The 26,694-nt window shown below is 42.7% G+C and overlaps 3 protein-coding genes across 4 annotated transcripts; all 3 read right to left on the reverse strand.

Annotated features, from left to right (window-relative positions):
• Nucleotides 1-3,478: 3,478 nt before the first annotated feature.
• On the reverse strand, nt 3,479-12,667 carry LOC101755173 (AUGMIN subunit 6). 2 transcript variants are annotated; one of them, XM_004952297.4, is made up of 13 exons: nt 12,237-12,667; nt 12,075-12,131; nt 11,887-11,981; nt 10,484-10,634; nt 8,924-9,049; nt 8,682-8,841; nt 7,648-7,708; nt 7,290-7,557; nt 5,581-5,706; nt 5,257-5,409; nt 4,798-5,044; nt 4,252-4,701; nt 3,479-4,020 (listed from the first exon to the last, which is right to left on the reverse strand). In XM_004952297.4, exons 1-13 carry the CDS (start codon nt 12,447-12,449, stop codon nt 3,977-3,979), a joined length of 2,151 nt encoding a protein of 716 aa, XP_004952354.1. In that variant the 5' UTR covers nt 12,450-12,667; the 3' UTR covers nt 3,479-3,976. The 2 variants fall into 2 exon arrangements, with proteins under 2 accessions (XP_004952354.1, XP_004952355.1); XM_004952298.4 differs by having other exon boundaries at nt 4,798-5,041; nt 12,237-12,665.
• A 2,472-nt stretch (nt 12,668-15,139) lies between these two features.
• LOC101755859 lies at nt 15,140-19,652 on the reverse strand. The gene is made up of 2 exons (XM_004952299.3): nt 19,353-19,652; nt 15,140-15,637 (listed from the first exon to the last, which is right to left on the reverse strand). The coding sequence occupies exons 1-2, from the start codon at nt 19,525-19,527 to the stop codon at nt 15,354-15,356; spliced, it is 459 nt and encodes a 152-aa protein (XP_004952356.1). The 5' UTR covers nt 19,528-19,652; the 3' UTR covers nt 15,140-15,353.
• A 3,120-nt stretch (nt 19,653-22,772) lies between these two features.
• On the reverse strand, nt 22,773-26,333 carry LOC111257884. Its single transcript, XM_022828196.1, has 3 exons — nt 25,651-26,333; nt 23,451-23,751; nt 22,773-23,369 (listed from the first exon to the last, which is right to left on the reverse strand). The coding sequence occupies exons 1-3, from the start codon at nt 26,331-26,333 to the stop codon at nt 22,773-22,775; spliced, it is 1,581 nt and encodes a 526-aa protein (XP_022683931.1).
• Between the last annotated feature and the right edge of the window lie 361 nt (nt 26,334-26,694).

Raw genomic sequence — 26,694 nt, forward strand, 5'->3', positions numbered from 1 at the left:
AATTCGTCTGTAAAAATCAAGCGAAAGTGGTTTGAAGTCGATAAGTCTCTAGCCGCTGAGTATTTGATTAGGAAAGTAGTAGTTGTCAACTATGGCTAGTCGCTAGTCAGTGCTAATTGCTGACTTCGTACGTCATATAATTTACGAGGAATTTAATAAAACTATTAAAATATTGTAGGTGCTGTCTTTTTTTTTATAATAAACATACTTCGATAGAGCATGAAGAAGTCAAGAGGACCAAATTTTCTAACACGGCTTCGATAGGACAAATTGAAAAAAGACAGTTGTAGATGCATGTGCGGAGCAGAAACATGGATCGTTCTGTCAGTCTCTCTTCTCTCTCATCCATCTTCCAGGCTGCCTGCAGAGCCCAGATCGTGGTAGCGGCAAAAATAGATTATTTCCACGACCGTTGTATAGAGCCCCTTTTTTTGCGATCGGGTTCCTCTGAAGTTTTCGCAGCTACCTCAGAGGGAGGTAGAAGCCGCTGCATCGTTCAATCGGTATCGGACGGCAACGTGCAGGAACAAGCGTTCCTCTGATTTGTCCCGAAACGGGATGTCCAGTCTGCTTGCTATGGGCCATTTGCAGATGCATCTGAGCGGTAGAAAATGTTCAGCGTTCTCTAGCAAAAAAAAGAAAAAAAGAAAAAGAACACAGTAACATGTTAAGAAAGTCAATTCAGTACTGTCAATCCAGAACACAGTAACACACTAATCTTTGCTCCATGACTGTTTGCTTGCAAAATGACTATGCTTCTAGAACTGAACATTTGGTTGCTTATTTGCAAACCCGTTCATGAGGAAAGATAGCAGAACAAAGATTACTCAGAGTTACGCACAAGATTCAGAGAAGCTCCTGTCCAGCACGACAATGGTCAGCTTCGCTCCTCCCGCTCTTTTCCGGCGTGTTTTCTCCGTCTCGGACATTTCTACAGCTCAGATGCATCTGCTGATCTGCAAATGGACCCTAGCAAGCAGGCTGGACATCACGCTTTTGGGCCAAATCAGAGGAACGCTTGTTCCTGCATGCTACCGTCGGATGCCGATTGAACGGTGCAGCGGCTCCTACCCCTGAGGTAGCTGCGAAAACTTCAGAGGAACACGATCCTTTTTTTTTTTACCGCCAGTACAAATCTATTTTAACCGTTCTATAAGAGTATAGGTACATATATATATTTAATTAGGTGCATATCAATAGCTATATATCTAAATAGCTATATATCTATAAAAGTTAAATAAGTAATTTGAGATGTAGGGAGTAGTAGCTCGAGTAAAATGCGTGTGATGCGTCTAAAAATAGTCATGCACATATGTGTACTTACATCGTTGAAAGAATCGCTGCCCTTAGGAGCCTCGACGCGGCTCCGCCTGTCGCGTCGCGCCGCGTGGACACTGCATACCAGGTGCTAAACAAAAACGGGGATAGCGCGAGAGCATCGCCGCCACACGTCGGCCGTGGGCCGGTGGCGTCTGCTTCACGCGGCGTGCAAGTCCTTCACTGCGGAAAAATAATCATTCCCACCTGGTTCGGCTGGCCTTGCCTCGCGGTCGTCCGCCTCCTCTTCTCGCTTTCATCGTCGTCGCCGGGTCCTCCAGCCGACGCTTCGGCTCAACCTGACGGCCGTCCTCATCTACCGTATACCAACCTCGACCAAAGCGAGCGTCCGCGTCCCCGGGCGTCCTGCTTGCTGCCTTCCTCTTCTCCTCCATCCCCTAAGTCCCTAATGTGAGAGAGGAAGGACCCCTCGATGCGACAGGCGGGGGAGTGGACCATGGTGCTGTGGACCGGCGGCTATGGCCTTCCCTGCTTCTCGGCTTGGACCTCGGAGAAGCTCCGCCTACCGTTCCAAAATCACCGGATCCACATCCTGCTGCTGATCCCGTCGCCCGATGTCCATCCATTGCTTCGTGCATACCTGCCTGGTGCCTACGTGAACCACGCAGAGCTCTGCGCGTGGTTGTATTTTTCACCATCACCGGAAAGGGCGTCAGCTCGCTACTCGCTTCCTCCCTTCTGCTCGGTGAATATACGAACACGTGCTCTGTCCCAAAGACTAATTAATTAGGTAACTCCATTTTCAGACAGACATTGCTTTACAAACAGCCAATACAGCTAGGTACTGCACAAGCTGCCGAAGGTACCTTTCCACTCGTTCTCCCTCCGTCCCAAATTACTATTCATTTGACTTTTCTAGATGCATAACTTTTGCTACGTATCTAAACGAAATATATATAGGTGCATTGTAAAAGCTACGTGTATCTAGAAAACCCAAAATAAATAGTAATCTAGAACGGAGAGAATATTAATTAGATAAATCTAGAACGGAGAGAATATTAATTAGATAAACTTTTTCCATCGCATGCCTGATTTAGTTTACACGGATGATGTTTTCATCTGGTTTCCTTTACAATGTCACATCGAGGTTTAAGACCAAGCCTCAGGGTTTTGGAAAAGACCAATTCCAATGTTTCAGAAACTGGGCCATTTTTTCTTCCATCTGAAGGATGGTGCATAGAATGTATGAAATCTGCTGCTATTCGCAATTTCAGTGACTGAAAGCATGTTTCTTTTTATCCTACCTGCTTATGCAAGCACGTTAAATCAGGGACTAGAATATTCTGCCATTGCTCCAAAGTGTTCTATCTAAGCATTGTTCATTTGTAGTTTGTCAGACAGCAATAATTAAGTAAATGTCAAGCAAAACAAGTACCAAGCACTATGACATTTAATTAGTGCCTTCACTATTACAATGCCGTACAAAATGCATGCTCCTATGGTCACCATGGAATTGACACCCTCTAATATAGAGGTGCGTACACTCAGAACATAAAGGCACTGCCAAGAGCACCCTGCCATATCTGTGAGCTATTGTTATTTGTTTGATTTTCGCAGCCATGATGAACTGAAACCTTTTTGCATGAGTATATTTCAAAAGGTGAAAGATGGAATTTGCGTTATGGTGGAACTGTGTGCAAGTGAGGCTTCAATACTATTCTTATCACAAAGAAAGGCTGTAATATGTCATGTATTACATTTTGTATCTGCGCAGTGCTACAGTCATTTGTGCTTTGCAAATCCTATAATTAATTACTTAGTCGACACATCTTCCTTTATTATTTTTGTCAACCTGAATAACTGGTTGTTAAGCCATCTCCATGGTTAAACTACAATCCATATCTTTCCACTACTCAATAGGTTCGCCTGCCGTCAAATGGCCTTGCATTTTTTATTTCTTCAGCTGCTATATGTAAATAAAGTTACACTCATACAATCGCAGCCACTATGCCTACACTAACACTGACAACACAAACCATCCACGCTTTTCCTACAGGCGCGGCGTTAGCGCGCCAACCATTCTAGTTGGACATCCGCAGTGTATCGTTTGATATGTCGTTATATATCGAGGAAAACTAATGAAGTAAAAGTTTGCATACACACGGCACGCTAAATACAATAGTAACCTGACAGTTACAACTTGATCTATCCCCATTTCCCCACTATATTAGATTTATGATTTTGCCATTTCTTACACTGAAATTGAGATTAATTCACAGTCCGAAACAACTCGCACAGACCATAACTCAAATAAAACCCCAGGAAAAACAAAGATTTGAGCGAGTGGATAAAATTATTACAACACAAATACATATGATGTATAACTAAATACACAACGTTGGGCTTTTCTACTGTGCACACTACACTTGGTACAACACCACCATCTATATCATCTCTAAGCACCCCTCTTCTCTCCCAAATCAATAACCCACCATCTCCCCCCACAGAAACCCCCAAATTTTGATGCACAAGCATCCATCTCAAGCTGGTCACAACTGGCAAGCAGCTTGACCATCAACACATTCACCGCAAATATGCTGTCAATAAGACGAACATAAGCCACACGAACCCCGGGCTGCGGTCAGGCGCTGAAAGCTTCAGGTGATGGTCAAAATATTACATAGTGTACAAGTGAAGCCTAATGTTGTTCCATTAATGCTGCATCAGTCTCTGACAGTGGTGCTGAAAAACAAGTAATAGTCATTGGTCAACATTTTGTATTGAGTAGATACAATGGATTCCCAGAAACATTATCCTAAATTATCTCACGAAAATTGAAACGCAGGACATGCTGGCTGAGGACTAACAAAATTCTGACGACATGGAAACTTGTAGAAGTGCAGGCATACAGTAGTGTATGCATATGCATAATTACTTTCCAAAACAAAATTCATTGAGTTTGAGAAGACTTACCAAGCAGGTCCTCATCAGCATCATGGAACAACGAAGATTCCATCAACAGTGGAGGGGAGAAAACTTGATCAAGAGCATCATCAGTGATAAATGACTGACGCGCCAGACCACTAACCGGGTCAAGAAAATTCATGGCACTGATGGGATCATGTCCATTCAGTTCACTTAACAGAACAGGACTTGTGTTTATTGGACTGTCTGCATTGTAGTAAAGGTCACCCATGCTCTTTGGGAACTTCATCTGAGGCGACGACAAACCTAATCTTTGTTTTCGTCGATTTATCGCTGCATCCATCTCCCTTGCAGCACCTGTTGACAGCGGAATGAAGAAGTGCTCTGAACCATCGTCACTATTTTTATCTTGCGGCCTCTCTGTATTCCTCGATGGCTTTGACAGAGCAGCTTCACGAACAGACCGTCTAATGTCATTAGCAAAATAGCCATCATTTTCTGCAAAAAGACCAGATTGAACCAAAATAATTAACAATGCTATTCATGAAAAACACTCCTAAACATAAAATGGATAAGCTGAAGAGTAAGAAATACCATGAACTGAACCATTCATTTGATCTTTAGTTGAGGGGATAGTGAGCGTTTTCTCTTCTGATATGACCTCCTGGCTAGGTTGGCGTGTTAATGCATTCCGTTTTTGCGTCTGCGTTCCTTTTCCAGAAGAACTTGGAGTCAGGCTAAATAATGGAGGTAGCTTTAGAGCAGGACTGCCCCCAGGCTTGTCCAGGTATGTAGAGGAGAGCTTAGAAGTCATCTCTGAAACTTCACTGCTGCTTTCCTGCTTAAATGTCTGTAGTCAGAAAGCTGTAGAATAAATGTACATGCTCAACATAGCAAACTGATACGGCTTCATAGGAAAAGGTAATGTGCAACTGCCTGTAAATAAACTTGCATGGCTGTTATGTCTATACCCTACTTCAACAGGTTGGACAGCAAATATGGGTAAATCATCATCAAACAAAACAGCCTATTAGTTAAACCTTTCATTCTTACTTCTGATCTTCCAAGCCCTGCGTTTTGTACAGACAGCGGTAGTCTGGAATTCAATTGATCGATTGGGTTGCTAACACAGTTCACTTCTTCTGAGAGTTCTTCAATTGACTGCTGCATTGCTGGAATAGCTTCCTTCAGTTGATTAATTAGACCCTATACAAAGGGGAAAAAACTGCCAAATATTAAAACCCATGAATTACCGTTGAACCATTCACCAGTAAAATCCAGAAACCAGGTCGCCATTGGTAGACTGCCAGGGTTTCATATTCAGGTTACAAATCAATAGAGAATCCAGCTTAGTATTTGCATGGAGGTTGTTATTACCTGTATACTGACTAAATGCTGGCGATGTTCGGCTAACGTTGCAGTTAACGAGTCAGCATGAGTACTGGTCTCTCCGTCGGATGCACTCCTCAGTAATTCTGGCCCCTCTCCGTCATTTGCTTTGGCCTATCATTAGTAGACAGCTACACATCAGCTCAATGAATGTATATTTTGGTACAAAAATCAAAATGCAGAAATGTACCAGGAAGTAACAATATTAGTATCCGATGCATGCCAAACACAATACAGTGCTTATACGCCTTGATGTACATTATTGGAGAACATGCAGAAATACCTTCGTGATAATGTAATATGGCTCAACCCGAGTCTTATGCATCTGCATTTCTTTATATGGTCTAAAATTTATGGAGCACTTTCTAATATATTTATGTTGGTTTATGGTCTATCAAGCATTTAGCCATTGTACTAACTGTATCAATTGAACTGCAGTAACACCTATAAATCATCTTTTGTATGCTTATGCAAGATATATGAAACCAAGTAGCTACATCACAGTACTAATGAGCCTGGAAAAAAGTCATACCACCATGCTACTCAAAGCTGATGGCAAACTAGAGATATCAAAAGGTTCAAGCATGCAAGGAAAAGTGAGACTATAGCAAACATGAAATTAAAATAGGATGGGCAGCCACCAGACAGTCAATAAAATACATAAATGAGAGGTGAAAAACTGTTTAAATGTAGGTGAATGTTACATGCATCGATATTGCATGTAACCTCAACCTGAAACAAAAGGGAAAAATATGGGTTTTCAATGTTAAAGTTTAAAATTAAATGTTTAAATATGCTGAAATTCATTGTGTATCATATAGCTAACTTGTAAACCAGAGGAGAAGCATAATTAAACTAGCAATATTTACACCCTTTATGGTTCAGAAGATGCAAAGCTTTGTTAAATTGTAGGTCATGCCATTTTTGGATATATGATATTATTTATCAAGTACTCCTGAAGTCCTAAGCCCTGCATATAATGTAATTCCATTAAGTAACTGACTATTATCGTGCAATAATCACATGTCGCCGTGTAACGTATCTGTGCAGATTGAATTTGTTCTAGCAGTTTGTATCTAATACCTTTGGATTAAAAAAATTTAAAGTTTGTATCTAATACCTTTGGTTTAAAGAAAAACATTGAAGCAGTCAAAAGGGGGTTAAGTATTCTCAACACTACAGCTGATGTTAACATAAGTTGTTAAAGTTAATTATTTCTTTTCACTTTTTACTGGGTCATCTCCTGTAAGATGGACAGCACTTGTTACCCAACCAGCACAACTAGCATTTCTACAATGGCAACAAGAATTTTTCACTAGAACATATGCTCAGCTAAGCCTAATTCTGTTCTTGTGATGGTTTGTGGAAACACTGACATAAGTAGTATTACAAGCCAAATGCTTGTCTAATATGTTTCATAAGCTGTACTTATGTGGAAAGATCAGTCAGACATCCCATGCAATGCACATTGCTCCCACAAGAGCAATGCAAATGGAATTCGCTAGGATATTGCAAAAAGCAAAGGAAAATATATTAAGAATGCAAGCATAATAAAAACTAGAAGTTGACCATGCTCCTAATCTATTATGCATAAATTGCATCATTAGGATATACGTGGTAAAAAAAATTCATCAATGTCCCTCTGATGTATTGGCAGTTCGAACAAAAAAAATAAAACAAATAAAGTAGCATCTTACCAAATGAAGAGACTGTTTATGAATGCGCTGTAAAGCATGAGTCCAACGGCGGAGAATTTCAGCTACATCTACATTTTGTTGAGCACGTCCGTTCCTATCATCTGGCCTTGAAAGGGCTTCTTCCTTTCCTTGGAATAGCGGAGAAATCTTCTCTTGCTTGTCCAAAATCGGAGAAGTTTCACCAGCTCGAGCTGATAATAACTCGGAATGTGGAACACTTGAACTCATATCCATGGCCGCTAGTAACTGAGATCCAGATATCCGGTATCTAACAGGATAGTATTATTAGAAACAATGCAATAATGATAACACTGTATTGAACTGCAGAGATCAATAGAAGTTACAAAGTAGAACACACCTGTGCTCCCGATGTGCTATAAGATCTTCAATTGGTCCGGAAGCTAAAACCTCATGTTGGCCTGTAAGAATGGTAGCAATCAAAAACAGGAATTAAAATAGCAGTGTAACTACACTCTATCCAAAGAAATATCTTTACTTTTTTTTTTCAAGGATGGTATGATACTGTTCTACAACAGCATAGGCAAGGAGTGCAATAAAACCACCAGAATAGGAGAGCCATTTTGTTTTAACAATGCACCTGAATAGTTTCATAAAGCGGAAAATGTTACTGGCTCCCTATGGAACCTCCTGTCATTTAGCATCACTGTTTACCCTAGTTTCAGACTTATCACCAAATAATCATAAGGTAGAATGGCTTAAACACAAACAAAACCCAAATCCAAACCTCACACCACATTAGTTTCCCTTTGTTTGACCCTGGTGGCTTGTAGAAAATAATGCTAACGGCTGAATTGTAAGACAACAATACAACAGCTTCCAGAGGTTATCTTGGTAAGGTCACTTGTCAGACACAGATGCTACAACCCCAGTAAGTAAACTTATTAGAGAATTCCAATCTACAACAGATAGACCCATGCTTTATTGACCATGCACAGCATTGATAATTAGAGCATGTGGCAAAGGTCACTCATCACTTGTCAGACCCAGATGCTACAAGCTCAGTAAGTAAACTTATAAGATAATCCCAATCTACAACAGATAGACCCATGCTTTCTTGACCATGCACAGCGTTGATAATTAGAGCATGTGGCAAAGGTCACTCGTCAGTTGACACACTTGTCAGACACACATGCTACAAGCCCAGTAAGTAAACTTATAAGATAATTCCAATCTACAACAGATAGAACCATGTTTTCTGATCATGCACAGCATTGATAATTAGAGGCAGATCATGTTGCAAAATGCCACATGCCATAGTATATGACTACATAGGCCTACTGTGTCTATTAATGCAAACTCGTTTCAAAGCATGTGATTCATTTAGTCACATTTGAGCAGCATATTCTGATAATGATACTTCGATATGTGTACCTTTGCGAGCCAATATAGATTCCCAAAGACGAGTTGCCTTAGAAACCAAATGAGAATTCTGCCCAGACGAGCTTGAAAGCCGTTCATCCCACAATTCACCTTCAAGTTTTGCTTTGTTTCTCATGTCTTGTAGTTTCTCTAACTCTTGCTGCAAATAAGCCTACAAAATCCAGATGGAGATAATAAAAGTAAGAAAAATGGATACAGGATGCAGCGCATAGACTATAGAAGTTATTGTGTACCTCTTCGGCACATAGACTTCGGAACTCAGCTGTCATTTCATGGGCCAAATTTGACCATGTCGTTTGCCTCTGGACAGCTATGTTTGCATTTTTCAGAAACTTACGCCTCTCCAGAGCTATCCTTGCCTGGTAGGAATACCGGATCAATTCACAAGAAAAATATCAAACATAAGGGTTCATTAATTGAACAATGATATATGGACCTAGCATACAAAAGCACATGGAGAAGTGCACCTTGGACCGCGGGTGATTCAACAAGAAACTATAGAGATGACATTTTGTGCCTCACTGAAAGGAGAGGCGTTCCTCAGGTTTGGATCAACTATGCTAGTAAAGAACAGGTCTATTTGGCCCCATCAGTACGATACAAATAATGTATAATCCAATTGATTTCCCATTTTCATTCGGTTTGTATTGTGTCCAGGATCCAAAATGTATCAGTCTGCTAAGAGTATTATTAGTCACTATATGAAATATACATCTTCTCACTAATTAAATTTCTATTTGACACTCCTAGGTTTCCTAAGCATCAAAGTTCCAAATCATAGCAGATTTCCTGACAGACAGAAGGCAAATAATCAACCCCAACCACAACAAATAGTTGAACTGCCTACGGTTCCTGTTAGGTTGCCATACTTAGCATATGAATAAAAAATTATTTCAATTATGACACGCAAAGCCATAAGCTTAGCTTCACATGTCTCGTCCCAGTTATTGGACATGCATGTTGTCTGCCCAGTTCTTACCATACATCACGATTTCCTCAAGATTTAACCTCATAAGAGGTGCCCGAAGTATTCACAATTGCACGATTATGCATACCATTCTCACAGGGCTAAAATGCTTCATATATACTACTTCCATTTCACAAGTTTGTCTGGTCCCCGCACCTAGGGGGGCAAAAGCTAAGTATTGATCTATCTAATGAGTACAATTTTGATATGATTCCATTAAGGTGGTGTTTGGTTCGGCTGTTTTGCGCCGTGATCTGTTTACAATGTATTCAATACCGTTTCTTTCTATTTGTTTCAGCTGGACAGTAATCACATCACGGCGCGATCCGTTGCCAGCTAGTGCAAGGCCATACCGCCCACCTCGCAGCGTTAATCATTAACGGGCGCCACCTCTTCTGACTGCGTGGAGCTGTGCTCATGCATGCAGCATCTCTTCTGACTGCATGGAGCTGGCCTGTCAGTGTTTTGGAGTGCCGGCACCTCCATTCTATTACTTTTTGATGCATGGCTTCTGATGGAGCAGAGCAATGCAAGGAGAGAAGTGTTGCATCTGTTAATGTTACAGCGTTGGAACCAAACAATTTTAGCCTTCCATTGTGCTGTAATAGTTAATGGTGTTTTCTATTTATGTTTGTGTTACAAATCTTGAACCAAACAGCAGCTAAATAGTAATCAAATACTACGCCGCCTAATTATGCGACTGATAATTTATAAGCTCTCTTTATAATTATCAGTCTTTGAAGAGGTATTTTAATCTAAATGAGGCTTGGCACATGATAAAAACAAAATCAACAGTTCGAAAGATTTAGGAATTAGTCATTCTTGCCTTGGTCACAGGGAGTAAGGCAGCAGCGTGAAGATAAGAAACATCTGTTAGTGCTGCAGGCAGAGGATTTGAAGCAACATCAGCTGCAAAAGTTCTCCTGTGAACTTCTCTCAAGGCATGTACAGAGAGTTGCCACAAAAGCTCAACAAATCTGCATCAGTATAGGGAGTGCAAAATATTACAATTACAATATCGAAATATTCCAAGCAATTTGATCTCCAAGAACTAAATATTCTTTGCATTTTGCAGAGGTATCCTTTGGATTTTTTCCCCTAAAAGGTTAAGAATATTTATGACTTGCAGTCACTTTCTTTTCTTTTTCTTAGAATACTAGGGACAAGCCCCCGTCTTATTGCTGTAACCAAGACAGGAACATTCAGTTTTATACCATCCGACAATCACTGCGGCCATACAGCAATCGATCAAGCCACCGGGCAGGCTATCTATTACAAAGGAGAAACACAACAGTGCAAAGGAAACCTCTCAACCAAACAGGCTTATCTGTACATGCAGAATGAGCAAAAAAAAAAGTTTGTTTCAAACCAGATCCAGTTTCCCAAGAGTAACTTAACTGATCGGACTTATGTGTAGCGTTAAATTTCATTTGTCAAATCCAAGCACCCAGCAAAGAAAGGCCATGGATATTGTCTAGTGTCTAGATCTAGCTCTAGCCTGACAAACAAATATTTAGAACACGATAACCTCTATCAAGCCATGAGATATATGTAATGCAAGCCCACTTAGGCTTAGTTTAGCATCGCAACGAGAACATGCACTCAAACTTCCCTAGCTTTGACCAGAGATACATAAAGGATATCTACATTAGTTGCTTGGCAACAAGCAGTTGCGGGCAAGAATGGCCTTGGCTGGTGATCAATTATAACAGCATGAATATATATATATATATATATATATATATATATATGTTGTTTTTGTTGTCCACCTAGTGTTTCTCTGGGGTGTGGTTTTATGTTTTTGTACCTTAGCCCTCAGGTGAGTTAAGAGCACATACTGTACTGGTCTTTAACGGAATTCTTTAGGATATAAGTTGCTTGATACCAAGTGAACAAGCGTACAAACAACTTACTGATACTCGACAGAGTCCTCACAAATCCATTCTATTAAGCATCAACAATTCATTTCTCCAATTCTAGAGAAGAATTATTGAGCACTGACATTCACTATTTATCTTTAAACCAGAACCATATAATTTGGTCAAAACCATGTATTTAGGTTGAAACAATCTATGTCACATCTAGTTTCAGCAAACTCTAAATTTTAAAGTAGCATGTACGTCTCCAAGGATCTAATTAAGCTACATTGCACTCTACAACAAGAATCTCAACAACTTGAGCATATCCCCAACTGACCAAACCAAATGCAGCCCAGTCTAGTCCACTGACCTCGGCCCGCAGCAAGTCGCAAGCGACGAGACCCTGGAATTGCTCCGCGGTAACGCCCCCTGCTGCTCCAGTTCGCTAATGATCCCTTGCACGATCTAAGCAACCAATCGCCAGCAGAAACCCAATCAAGGTCAAAACACCGCAGCCAATTAACCAGAAAATGTGAAATAACCTGCAGAAAATCTCACCTTCCTGAACTCCCTGGACTGAGCGGAGTCGAAGATTGGCCATACCTTGTCGAAGTCCTGCGTTGCGCCGAATAAAATAAAACAAAATCAAAGGTAAGGAAATCCCTAAAATTTCCCCAAACACAAGGGAACCAGAAATTGACGAAGAAGGCACGGGATTGCCTTGGCGGATTGCGCGGGGCCTCGTAGCGATGAGAGAAGGAAGTAGAGGAGCTGCTCGCCGAGGCGCGGGTTGGAGTGGCGGAAGAGGCCGACGCGGGCGGCGGGGGAGGAGGGGGAGCCGAGGACGGCGGGATCGAGACCGAGGAGGAGGCAGTTGGTGTACATGGCGCTCTCCAGCTCCGCCTCGCGCTCCTTCTCCCGATCCGTTGCCATGGCCGCCGCGACCGCGCCTGCTCTCAAGGTGGGGTTTGGGGGCGCGGGTGGGTGGAGCTGCTAGGTTTAGCAGGCGGAGGAGGAGGGCGCCATTGGAGACGGAGCCGTGAGATCTCGCGGAGGTGGGCGAGGGAGACAAAACACAAAAGCAGGCGGCAGCAGGCGAGGGGGCGAGCGGCCGGATCGAGTCGAAATGGGGCAGGTGGGTGACAGGGTGAGGCTTGGTGTTGTTTTTTTTTCCTCCTCGGATTTTGGATTTGTTTGCCGGCTTGCAGAGAGGGTGAGGCACAATTCAAATTTTGTAGGAGGCGACGAACAATTCTAGGAACCTTTTGAACGAAACATTATCCACAAAATAATAAAATACATAAATTAAATATTAAAACATTTAAAAAATTCAGATGTGCAGCTAGGAGCGTCAAGCTTGCAATCCAAAAATAGAACATTCTTAATTAGTGAGCAGGTGAACTTCTCTTGGTCAATGGAACTTAATCGAATCATTAACACATGATATTTTGGATCACTAAAAAAATCATTTTATTTGTCCAAAATATCATATATTAATAGTTGGATTAGTATAACCCAAATTCAAGCTTTATACATGGGGAACTATTTAGTGAAAGTTTTCGAATTTCTAGCTCAAAATTCTAAATTCAACTAAAAGGCCTCAAACTCTTACCCTTCATAAACTATAATGGAAAATCCTTTTCACTAGATAAAAATATGAAGTCATTTCAAGGACAAGTTAATGGTGTGAGTGGTGCATGAATACAATTGATGAGTGGTTAAAAGGTGACTAGGCTAGAAGTTGATTTATTTATTTTTTGGTGGTAAGAAGTTGATTTATTTGGGATAATTTTTTTGGCTACACGTTGGCTTTATTGTGGGCGCGAGGGAGTACTTCTACCTTTTAAAGCTATTTCTTACGATAGCGAAATGTAACGAATAGTAATTTGGGACGGAGTGAGTATGTCCCATATACTTTCATTTCTTAGATATTTTCACCTTTCATATTCTATTATCGTAGTTGATATTAATAGTGGCTTTAATTTTATTTTAGCGCTACAACAATTTCAAACTTCAGAACCTTCCAAAAATTCTACATATAGTGTCTTCTGCTAACGTTGATTTTATTTCTTTATACTCAGTTTGCCTCATTCAATGGTCTGTACTTTTAGGCTCTGTTTGTTTGCCCCCTAGCTAGATTATGTACAAAGATAATAGGGGAAAAGATCATCTTGGATCACAAATAATCTGAAATAAGCTACCTAAAAGTAGTTTATTTGAGATTATTGTAGTCCCATCGTAGTCTTAAAGTGCTCTTTTACAATAGTACTCATGACTTATAATCTAGATTATATAATCTACATAATCTGAAACAAACTGGACCTTAGTTAACATTTCCAAATTGCAAGAAATTTCACCTTACCGTTGATTCCTCAAGTTGACTTTACGCCTCCTCACCGTACCGTTTCCTTTGATTGAAATGGAAGATATATTTACCTTGGAAGTTTTAGAGTTACATGCTTGCCACCATCAAAGCTGTGAACGTGTACGGAACTAGAGAGGGGAGAAGTTAGTTTTTGGTTCCGTTGGACGGTTGTGATGGTCCGGCGGGCACCAGAAGTGCTGAGGTTTGGTGTGGGTTGGAGTAGTATTTGTGTATGTTTCAAGCATCGGTTTGGTTTCGTACGCGATGGCTCGAAAGCGACGTGCTGGTGGCTTGGTGCGTGCACTGATATGCTCGATCTAGAATACAAATTCGAAAAGCACGGAGCCCCTCCTGATGAACAAATTGTTCTAACAAAAGCCGAGCTAATAAGAAGATGTGCTGAAGTAAGAGTTAAATTATATGGTGCCAAGTTGCCAATCTTCCTCCATTTTTAAATAGCAAGATGCTGGGTCGAGATGGACCACAAACATAGACTTTCTTGGGATTTGAACTTTTAGACATTTATTTAAAAGATCGAGATGGACCACCAACATTTTGCTGAAGTAGATGATCAGATGATGGTACACATTACTCACAGCCCCTCCCCTACGCCTGCCGCCTCCGGCCTCGCCTCGCCGCCGGCGTCCCCTACCGCAGCGCCAGCGGCTGCGCCCGCTCGAGCCCCACTGCCACCACCGCGCCGCCCGCCGGTCCCCACACCATCGGAGCGGGCTCGTCGAAGGAGCAGGAGTGCGCGCCCGCCGCGGAGGAGCCTCGAGAGCCGCCGGCGCCGACTCCCGCACCTCGCCCTTCAATCCCGTAATCGTGCTCCGCCGCTCCCCCCGGCGCCTCCTCGACCAGCTCGTGCAGATCGAGGCCGGCGGCCTCGCCCGCGCCCGCGACAGGTCGCCGCCCACCGCCCGCGCAGGAGCGGCGCGGACCGGCGGTGGCGAGCACAGCGGCGGCGCGCGACGGGCGGACCGTCGGCGGCGGGCACAGGCGCACAACGGGAGGGAGGACGCGCTGGCGGCGGTAGGAGAGAGAGGAGGAGAGAGAGGAGGGACAACCAGGGAATAAGTGGAGAGGGGACCATTTTTAACACCTTTGGCATATTTAACACCCCTCCATGTGTTTATGAAAAGAGAGGTGTTAAATTTTAACTCCACTCTTTTAAGACACCTGTTTGGGAGCCAAGGTGTTAAAAAGGTGTTAAAAGGAGTGCTAAACTTTAACACCCCTTCCCAAACAGGCCCATATACTGATTCATGATCATGAAGCATGCGGCATCTGTTTCCTTGCAAGTACAGATAGTAAGACAACACATTCCCATTCACATCTGGAAACTCCAACTTACAACTCAAACCATGTTTACTTACGTTTACTTATAAATGGAACCAAGGTACTAATACATATCCTTCCTGTATGTTCCTATTTTTGCCTTCAAACCAACTGTGATGGTCTGATGGAACTGTTTAACTACAATACAGAGGGGCGTTGACAGGCTTGTAAAGGAATGTCTTGACAGTGTGCGAGTTCCCTGATGGCTTGCTGTAAGTGAACTTCACCCCGGAGTGAGCGTCGCCCCTCCGAGTGCAGTGCTGGTGGAAGCTGCTGATGGGCCTTGCCAAGCATGACTCCCACCGGTCGCTCTCTGGCATCGTCTCAGCAATGGTGTACGTGCCCTTGGAGTTTGTGAAGGCTTGGTAGTTGATAACCTCACCTGATTTTGTGATGCAGAGTACAGCAACCTCGGCCCCTATATGAGACACAAACATGACCAAGACGATCATAAAGGTGTTAGAGCAATTTCAACTCATATATTGAACCGAAAGTCAAGAAAGCACAATGGAATAAATACTGAAATATTCCCTCCGTCCCAAATTACAATTCGTTTTGACTTTTCTAGATACAAAACTTTTGATATGGATCTAGATGTATGTATGCCTAGATACGTAGCAAAAGCTATGTATTTAGAAAAGCCAAAACGAATAGTAATTTGGGACGGAGGAAGTAACTTCAGGGCTTGCACAGTGCTGCCAAGTAAACTAACATGACTTCACAGGGAGATTTTTTCTTTCTTATTTCGAAAGGACTGAAGCGCAGCTCAGTGTTTACTAAACGACCCAACACTCACAGGAAACAGGACTTGGCACTTCCAGCTCTTTATCCAAAATATGAAATCATGCTTGCCACATGTTCTAAAAATCTGCTGTTCGGCATGGCAAACCAAAGACTAACATTCTAGTGTTAACTGGCAACAACAGAATATGTAAACTTCTTAACAGTCATCAAATAATAAGAATAACAGCAGTTCTTATTTTGTGAATAATAAAGTACAAGTTGTCCAACTAAAACAGATATCGTCCAACTCTACAAATATGCCTCTTTTCACAAAACTGAAGATGTCGCCTGAATGTTGTAGTGTTTGCTGCTGATTCTCGGTAGCCACCCGCTCACCCCTCTTTACAAAAATATATATGATGTGCTATTCAAAAAGTCAGTTTTATTTGAGATTTTCATATATATACATAGTTGAGTGCATCCATGAGTTTCTTTTATATTAACAAGAAAAAGATGTGAAGCCTGAATGTTCCATATTGTTTGGTGCTAATTCTCAGCAGCCTACCCCTCTTAACAAAAAAAAAAGTATACGATACAATATTCCAAATGACAATTAGTTTTAGGAAAATGCTACACACAACCAGGCCATCCAACCGTACAACCAGCAATGAGCAACTACTGTGCACATGTACTGCAGTGTCACGTATGACTTGATCATATGACAGTCGGATGGCCAGATTGTACGTGTAATAAGTTTTTTTTTAGAAAAATGCTACACATACAACCAGGCCATTCAACCTGAGTTAGTTTTGTTTGAGAATTTGAAGATATATGTGGTTAAAGTGTATCCATGCATTTTGTTTATATTTTCTTGGGTATAATTAACACTTTGTCAGTAAGATATTTCCTCAATAACAATTTTAGTTAGATAACATGTGATTCTATCTAATTTCCATTCATAAAGTTCTTACGTACATGATTCACTAGATTGGACACTTGGACAGTATGGTACTTCCGCACAACTAAAGTTCCTTTTTTGGCACATATTGACAGTAACGGTGCCAAAAATAAAGGCTGAACCAAATGCACTACAGTCAGTGGTATAAGCCTAGCTAGCCTTTTCCACTCTGATTTTCCCTGGACAATCAGAATACAACGAAAAGACAAATCATCCCATGTCTTTTACTACAGTGCGCTACGTGAAGATATCAGAGTGACCCCCAGTAGGTTCATCAGCCATTCCATTGGTCTGGCAATAAGCAGATCAACAGCTGATATATCCCCACTGAATAGGCAAAGCTAAAGGAAGTATTGTTGGTTGTAAGTTGTTCACTTGCCAAAATAATGATCCATTTTTCGTCCAACTAGGAAAAAGATTGAGAACATTTGGGACAACCAGAGGCAATGAGAACTGCTTAGGAGTATTGAGCTGCGCACACAACACAGCAGAAGATCAGGAGCTTGGAGGATGCGATTAAGGAACCAACATTCACAAAGGCATCCAGAACTGTGCATGTTATGACTGAAAAATTTATCAAGTTCTTAGCGTTCATGTATCTGACTGCTTTCTTTGGTTCATCACTTTGAGATGACCATACCATCTGGTCTTTTAAATGAACTCCCAGTCTGAAGACTAAAACATCAAGGTTGTCAGTGATACTTTGTCTACTGGACAGAGGATTCTTTATTTAAGGGAGAATAGCCAAGGCCAATTGGCTCAGCAATTGAACAGGACAGTGGACGCCGCATAGTGAAGACTTAAGGATCAAGTAATGAACACCTTATGGGACAGTACTGACTCTGTAACAAATAAATATGTTCCAGCAACTCGGAATGGCAGTAGCCACGATGATAAATGACTCAATGTCCAAATGAGCTCATGCTTGAGAAATATAGTACAAAGTACAAAGGAAAGAGTATTCAAATTTGTTTTCATCAAATAATTTTAGTGGCGTTCCCTGGCAAAGCTCATTACCTACATCTCCAATATGAATATGGAAGATAATATATGCCAACACTGCATATATTTGTTATAAGAGTTGCTGTGGGTGATAATACACAAGGGAAAATGAGTGCTGAGTGCTGAAACAAGGAAATGCCTCATAAGGAGCATGATAACAAGCCCAAATATATTCTCTAGTAGACCATCCAAAAAGGAAAAAAATGATAACCATTATGAAGAGATGGCATCATGGTTGTGGTTTAGAACTCAATCCAATATCCAGGTCAAGTATATATGACTTGATTGGCAATTTTGCACAACTAGCTTATTACTATTGTTCGCTATAGAAGATGATTTGGCTTAAAACCAACAAATTAATAGTAAGCAAATTGCTGGAAGCTGGATAATTGTGCTCTACAAAAGGTCCTAAAGTTTCTAAAAAGTTTCCGGATAGTCTGACCAATTTCCCTACGTTATTAAAAAAATAAAAGATTTAACATGGGCAACACAAGTCTATTACATGCATGATATATTCAACCATCCACTCAGCTGTAATAGATGGTTTGCATCAGGATCCTTAAGCTCTAATGTGTGGTAACTAACGAAGGCGCAAGAGTGGACGAAGGAGTATTAAAACATAGAGTGCAAGAAAAGATCTATGGAAATTCTAATGTAAGTCACTAACTTGCTTGAGCATATGAGAGTCCATTTAACCTTGAGTATAGCAAGTGACTAACCAGGGTATAAGTAACAACTGGGGCATAAGTTGGATGAGGACATAATTTGTTCCAGACATTGGAAAACATCGGAGCAGTTTAACTTTGATTAACTCATATCATTCTCAAAGCAGTTTCAGATGGGTATTGTACGAATAGGACAGACAAATCCATCAGCCAAATGTCCAGGTGGAATTATCATCAGCATGGAAATTTTCATGTTCACAAACAGCATGACTAGAGTTACACTACTACTGGTAGCTACTAAATTTGCTTTACCACGACCAAGCTTGACGAATCTGTGAGGCATGCACCAATTTACGCATCTATGCTACTCACTGGCTAGAACATGGGGCCTAGCACGTCAGACAACAAATTGACACACCAATTAAGCATCGCTAAACTTATGCCCTATTCGCCAATAGCCCAATTTAATTTCCTGACAAACCAATTGCTTAATAACATAGACTGTAATTCCTCCCGAGCTTAATAGCACAAAACAGTTGCTTATAATAACACAAACACCCTCTTTCTGTACGAATACTCATGGCAGCAACGCAATTCGCTGCTCTCCTCAACGTCTAACAACTTCCTCGAGGTAGCCGGAGGGAAGACATTTTCGAGACCTGAAGTAACTAATCCGAGATCCGCTGGAGCAAACCCATCTCGGGAACCAGAGGCGCTCAGCGCAGAGGACGCTCGGTGAATCCGCACGAGGGGAGAGGAGGTAGGTGCAGGGGGGGCTGACTGACCTTCGAGGGCGTGGTCCTCGGGGCCGATGGCGGCGTCGCCGCAGACGTCGCAGACGACGCGGCCGCGGATCTCCCCCGTCCACGCCTCGGCCGCCGGGGCCGCCGCGAGCAAGACGGCGATAGCGAAACCCAGCTGGAGGAGGAGGGGCCACCGGCGAGGGAGGGCCGCGGCCATGGTTGGGAGAGGATCGGGTTGGTTGGTGGAATGAAACCAAGCCGTGCCGTGGACTCTCTCTGCGCAACTCTGCCGCGGTAGGTGCGTCGAGCAACTATCGAGCTAGAGGGGAACCGAGCAGGACAGCTGTCTGGCGAAAAGAGTTTACTAATTACTATTCTGTTGGCCCTCATCTCACGATGTTGGCCCAAAATTAAATCCGGCCTATCCATGCAGGCTGATGGGCCGAGCTAAATGACAAACAAGATTGGACCACCAGCGGCCTGGTATCTAATTTCGAAAAGCTTCGTCCCGGCCTACCCGCATCATTGTGTTGTCGTGCATCTCTTACCGGACTTGGTTATGGAAGGACAGAAAAAAGAGGAGAGGTGATGAGCCTGACCAAAGGCTAGAGAAGAAAGGATGCAGAGAAATACAGATTCGAAGAATGCAGAATACTCGAGTTTTTTTTTTGGCCTGGCCACCTTTTACCTTCCGTCTTGTCGACTGGCATAAAGTGAACACCTTTTCCGAGCCAATGGTGCTAAATTAAACTTGAGTAGTAACCGTAGTTGGTAATAACATAAATCTAATTTTTTGTTAAAAAATGTTGCTCAGCAGTACACCGGTTATACTCAGGTCCCGTTTGGTAGAGCTTCGGCTTCTCATAAAACGGTTTCGGCTTCGGCTTTTTCGGTGGAGTGGCTTTTTAGTGAAGTTGAAGCCGTTTTGCAAAACGTTTGGTAAAACAGCTTTTCAATGGCAATATATGTAATTTTATGATCGCTTAGGCCCAGTTTGGTAGAGCTTCGGCTTCTCATAAAATGGCTTCGGCTTCAGCTTCTTCGGTGGAGTGGCTTTTTTAGTGAAGCTAAAGTCGTTTTGCAAAACGTTTGGTAAAACGGCTTCTCAATGGCAATATATGTAATTTTATGATCACTTAATGCTTGGAGAGAGAGGAGAAGCCGGTGAAGCCACTTTTTTTCGGTTTCTCCTCTCTAGTGTAAGCCGTTTTGCAGTTTCTCCCCGGCTTTGGTGGTGAAGCCGTTTTGAAATTCGCCCTTTGGTAGGGCTTCACCAAAAGCCGGTGGAGAAGCACTTTGAGAAGCCCTACCAAACGGGGCCTAAATGCTTGGAGAGAGAGGAGAAGCCGGTGAAGCCATTTTTTCAGCTTGTCCTCTTTAGTGTAAGGACCTGTTTGGTAGAGCTGTGGCTGTGGCTGAAACGGCTGCGGCTGTGGCTGCTCTGGTGAAACAGCTTCTTTGGTGAAGCTGAAGCCATTCTGAAAAGTGTTTGGCAAAACGGCTTCTCCTGTATTTTTAGGAATGGCTTTGATAAATCAAATATCATAGATGCCCTTAACTATATGGATTTTTTTAATAGATGAAAATAGATACTCACGGTTCATAAATAGATTACTAGCGAATGCTAAGCTGATGTCGCATCCAGGTTAGAAATATTTGAATTCAGCTGATATTTGCATATTTGACCGTGAGTACGGGGATCGAGTTTCTTTCGGACCGAACTGGAGCTGATGTACTCATGGTTCAGTTTCTAACCTCAAAAAGGAATTGAATATTTGAATCACAGAAACATAAAAGCTGAATATTTGAAACAAGATTTTTTAATTTTTCTTTTCCTTAATGTGATCCACGCCCTTCCATTCAACCATATAAGCTAAAAGCTAATAATAGCTACGATCCTTACATAGCATGCAACCATATAAGCTAACTGACATACTCAAGATGATCTAGAAAGGAAGATTGCTCTAGCAAGATCATCTCGGAATTTATCCATGGTCCGATCATCTGTTTCCATGTTGGATGTATCTCCAGCATCTTGAGAGACATAGTGCTTCCTATATCTTGAAGGTATAGTGGGCATATAATCGGGATTCCGATCGCATTTGCGGAAATCCTTATCTTGTGTGTGGTTTTCACGAATGAAGTTATGGAGACATATGGTTGCGGCAACTATCATCATTTGCTTCTCCATTGGGTAACTCGGCATCTTGAGAAGGATTCTCCACTTCATTTTCCACACACCAAAAGAGCGCTCTACCACATTGCGAATACTTGAATGCAAATGGTTAAAATGTTCTTGCTCACCATTTGGAGCAGGACCTCTCCTCCAATCTGGCACATGATACCTTTCACCCTTGTATGGTGCCAAGTATCCAGGTCTATTTGGGTACCCGGCATCAACCATATAATACTTTCCTAAATACACATGTAAAAAAATGAAGGTTGTGAGCCACGTGCATTCATGTATAGACATGAGAAAAGATAAGGTACGTGATCCGACATACCTAGAGGGGGGTGTGGAAAGGTAGAGTGATCATATCGAAGTGCATGGAAGAGAACATTAGTATCATGCATAGACCCGGGCTGACCAATAGACGCATAAGTGAACCTCATGTCGAAATCAACAATACCAAGAACATTTTGTGTCGCTTTGCCACTCCGACCAATGTACCTAATCTGGTCCTCAGGACGTGGTGTCGCTGAAATGTGGGTGCCATCCAAAGCTCCAATGCAATCTTTAAAGTGTGGCATCATCCTACGATCATTACTAATCCTAGGATGTGTAGTAGAGAAATTAGGGTCAATTGACTTTATGTAGTCTGCACTCATAGCCACCATACATATCAATACCTCCTCAAATTTTCTACTAATTGTTTTTGCAGAGTGCTTGAATATACCATGTACACCACTGGTAGAAGTACCATGCCCACACACAAGTAGGAAAATAGCCAATGATTCCATAGAACTCATATGAAGAGATGATTTTAGTCCATAGTTACCCACTAACAGATCATGCAACTTGTAAAATAGAGATGCATTCATTCGGAATTGCTTATGACTTTCACCTGGAGTGTTCAGCTTCTCCATTGTCCAACCGAATCCACTTTGAGCCGGAATTCTAACATCATTCTTGTCATGGTAAGTCATGAAGTACTTGCAAGAAATAAGAGCAGTGGCAAATTGACAATTTTGAGCAGACCGCAACAATCCTAGAGTGTTTTTAACCCATTCATCATGATCAGACATCTCATCATCAGAAGATTTAGATCTGTTCATGATATAAATAACACTCATGAATTGCAAAGTAGAATATAGATTCAAAGTAGCATACATAAGATTCAAAGTAACAACACTCAAACTACTTAGGCATATATAGAATATAGATTCAAAGTAGCATACATAAGCATACATATTTCAGAGTAGCATAGAAATAGAAATAGAATCCAATCCAAAGGATACAAACTACTTAGGCACATCATTTCTAGTCATCCATTCATACTTCCTCTTCAGCCAATCAAACCTCTCCTCAGGTGTATCCAAAGTCATAAACATCTCTCGTTCAGCCCTCTTGGTAAAAACTAGAGATGCAACAAAATGTTCATTCGTCGAGGGAAGAGCCCCACAATTCTTGACCAAAGCCATGACATCCTGGATGGAACAACCAGATGTATCCTCCCTCCTTGCAATAGATTCACAAGATGCAGTTGTCCTCTCATTCATCTCCACAATCTTGCCCATTTGTTCCTGAAACCAATGCCCTGTACTTGTCTTGGGTTTCTTTCCCTTGATGTTACTAGCCCCTCGACCTCTCTTTGAACCATGCACACTCCTAGGTGTCACCTCCTCCGGCTCACTGTCCGAATCCACTTTGTCTGCTTCATCTTCATCATCAATAGGAATTGGAGAGCTTTCACGAGACAAGTTTGCTGAAGAAGGTGCTATACCACTAGAAGCGGACCAATGTTCATCACCAGTATTTCTGAGGTCTTCAAACATAATGCTTAGCTGTTCTTCATTTTGTAGTCCTTTCAGCTTGAATCTGGTAGAGCCCTTTATATCCTGAAATGCAATAGTTAGATATTAATATTTTTACATATTGTAAAATGAAAAATTTGAAACAACTGCAACTTGTCTACTTACTTTTGCTGTTTTCTTCCACCATGCCTCTGACATTACAATATTCTTCCCAGTTTCATCCCATCCAATCCCAGTCTCCTTATTTTTCAACTGCTTCCAAATACCATAATCTTGCTTCGACTTATCCCATTTATTCTTGAATTGCTTTCTAGTGTACTCAATCCCAGTCCTCTCTTTAAACCTTGCTATCACATTCTTGTACCCGGTCTTACTCAAATGAGTACTTGATCTATTTCCTTTTAAAACTTCATCAGCAAAAATCTCACAAACTATCCTATTGTTCTCATCACACCAATCAGCCAAGCTGTTGCCAACAAAATCAGTTTGATAAGGGAAAGTTCAGGCTATATGTAGCAGTGGCAGTGGCAGTGGTGCCCATTTATAGTTAGCAGGAACAGTAGGATATATTCAGAAACTATATATGGCAGTAATTTATATTCAGGATCAGAACAAAAACAGTAGCAGTGGAACAGTAGGATATAGTTAGCAGGAACAGTAGGATTTATAGTTCTGGAACTATCCTAGCACTGAAACAGTAGCACTTGCCCTGCTTGCATCAATATCCTAGCACAAAATGCTGGTAAACCAACATTGGCACCATCAGTCATGAAACTAGTAAAGGTTCCTTATACTAGCAGAAGATTGAGAAGGTACCAACAAAATGCTGTAAAGAGGCATCTTATGCATGACCAAACATAGTATAATGTTCCTGAAACAAGATGCTTAGAAGGCATCTTGTTTTAAAGAGGCATCACACCAATCAGCCAAGCCCTGCTTGCTTAGAAGGCATCTTATGCCGAGAAACACACAAGTAGGAAGGAGGCCAATGTGATTATGTGAACCACAGCAAAAGGACAGTTCACTGAAACCTGAATCTAAACAAAATCAACAAAATTTAACTGCTGGGGGTACTCCAACGCCAATGACTTCTATGACTGTATCTGAATTAAGTGAAAATTTATGAAGAAACAATTGGCAAACATTTTTAGCCTGACGCAATAGAGATTTTCAGTACCAAAATGTGCTCCTACGCAAAAGAAAGGATTGATGTTGAGTCGCGACCGACCATCAGGATGTGTTTACTTCAATTTTTCAACAGATTATACTGTACAGTATTCAGTGAACGGAACAGACACAAAGCAACCGACCAGTGGGTGCAGCATGGGTGAGTCAGGTAGACCAATGCTCAAAGTAACAAAGCTGGACACTGGTGCATCTAGAAAAGAGTTGGGCTACGTATAAGCAAAGCAGCTTCGGCACCAAATATGACCAGACCAGCAATCAACAAAGCAAAGCAGGGAAGAAGCATCATCAAGCACAAGGCAGCAGAAAGCAAATAACATCATCAGTACTCCAATTAAAGCATAGGCACAAGCACCACATGTACAAGAATCGGACAGCCAGTCCCCTAGTTTCCTGGAACAGGGTCCAGCCCGTCGTAGTAAAGAATGATCAGTGCCCTAACAAAACCAACAGAAATTGATCTTTGGTCAAAACTGATCTTGAACAAGCAAAGAATGATCTTCCAATTTTGTTTGGAAACCTAAATCCAAACAAAACCAGTTGAATTTAACTACTGGGGGTACTACTCCAACGCCTGTGCCTACTATGACTGTGTCTGAATTTTTAGCCTAACACAATAGAGCTTTCCAGTATCGAAATGTGCTGCTACTGCAAAATAAATTGGAAATATGGAAATGGTGCATTCTTGAGCAGAACGCCATAGGGGTCATTCAGAGCTCATCCCCTACTGAAATATGGAAATGTCTCACTGGCATGATGGGAGTAGAAGATCAGATTCAAGAGAATCATATACTAGTCTTCAGATAACAGTACAAGTCATATAACAGTACAAGTCATTTTTAGCCTAACTGGCATGATGGCAGAGAAGTCATGAAACTGAACATTGAGAAGGCACATTCCCCTACTTCTGCTTCAGACTAGTAAATTGGCAAATGTAACGATACTAATTGGAAACAAGGAACCATATCATGGGCAATGGCTACTGTGGAATTTGAGCCAGAATTTGAACCATATCAGTAACAATACTACTGTGGAAACAAGGAACCAGAATTTGAGCCATTTCTTACAAAATTTGAGCAATGGGCAATGGCTACTGTGGAACCATATCATGGTGTTACCATGATACCAGTATCACCATTGAAAACAAGGAAATCACTTTAATTGGATCATATGTTCTTACCTTGGATCGGTGAGGTCGACGTCCACAGATGCAGGAGCAGTAGCTGTCCTAGCCGCCGGTGGTGGCCTAGGTGCGCGGGTACCTCGCCGACGAGTTGAGGAGCTCCGAACTGGACCAGAGGTGACCCGAACCGGCAGCCGCTCGTCATTACCTCCAACCTCCTGTGAAGCTGTCTCCTGTGAAGCGAGTTGAGGATCGGCACGGAGCCAATCCGGCCCTAGAGCCGCCGCCGCTGCTCCGGCCCACCACTCCGGCCATCCTCCGGGCATGCCTGTGCTTGCAGGCATGGCGGCGTTGGGGATGCCGGAGGCCTGTGAAGCTGATGGCCCCGCGCTGGGGACGCCGGGCCATGCGCCGGGGATGCCGGGCCACGCGCCGGCGGCCAGGCCCGCCGCGGCTGGGATGGCCGGTTGCTGCGCTGGTGGCTGGCCCGCCGCGGTTGCTGCGCCTCCAGGCCATGCGCCCGCCACCATGCCGGGAGGCACTCCCGCGGCGGCCAGGAGGGCACCCAGGGGACCCGTCGGCGGGCCTCCCGGCCACACGAACGGGGCGCCGCCAGCCCCTCCGCCGGACACATACGGCGCGCCGTTGGCCCCTCCGCTTGGCGCATCCTGGAGCCCACCACCGGATCTACCCCTTTCGACCGCCGGATCCAAGTTTCCCGCCGCCGGAGCCGCATCCATGCCGGCCGCCGCCACCAGACCAGACCGGCGGCTGCCCCTCCGCTACCAAAAGAAGAAAGAAAGGAACGGTTCACAGAGGAACGGCTCGAGAGGGAGGAAAAGGAGGCGGTGGCAATTCGATGTAATTTCGGTGAAGTGGAAGGGTAATTTGGTAACATGGGGGGCGCGGATGGAGGGGAAGCCGCGGGGAGCTAGTTTTTTGGGCTTCTCCTCCCTAGTACAAATTGGAAAACGGCTTCACGGGTGCTTCGCGAGAGAAGCCGTTTTTTGGAAGGGCGTTTGGTACGGCTTCTCCAGAAGCCGCTCGAGAAGCCGTCCAATAAGCCCTACCAAACAGGCCCTAAGCCGTTTTGTGGCTTCT

This window comes from Setaria italica, chromosome I (genome assembly GCF_000263155.2).
Source record: "Setaria italica strain Yugu1 chromosome I, Setaria_italica_v2.0, whole genome shotgun sequence".
Taxonomy (NCBI): Eukaryota; Viridiplantae; Streptophyta; class Magnoliopsida; order Poales; family Poaceae; genus Setaria; species Setaria italica.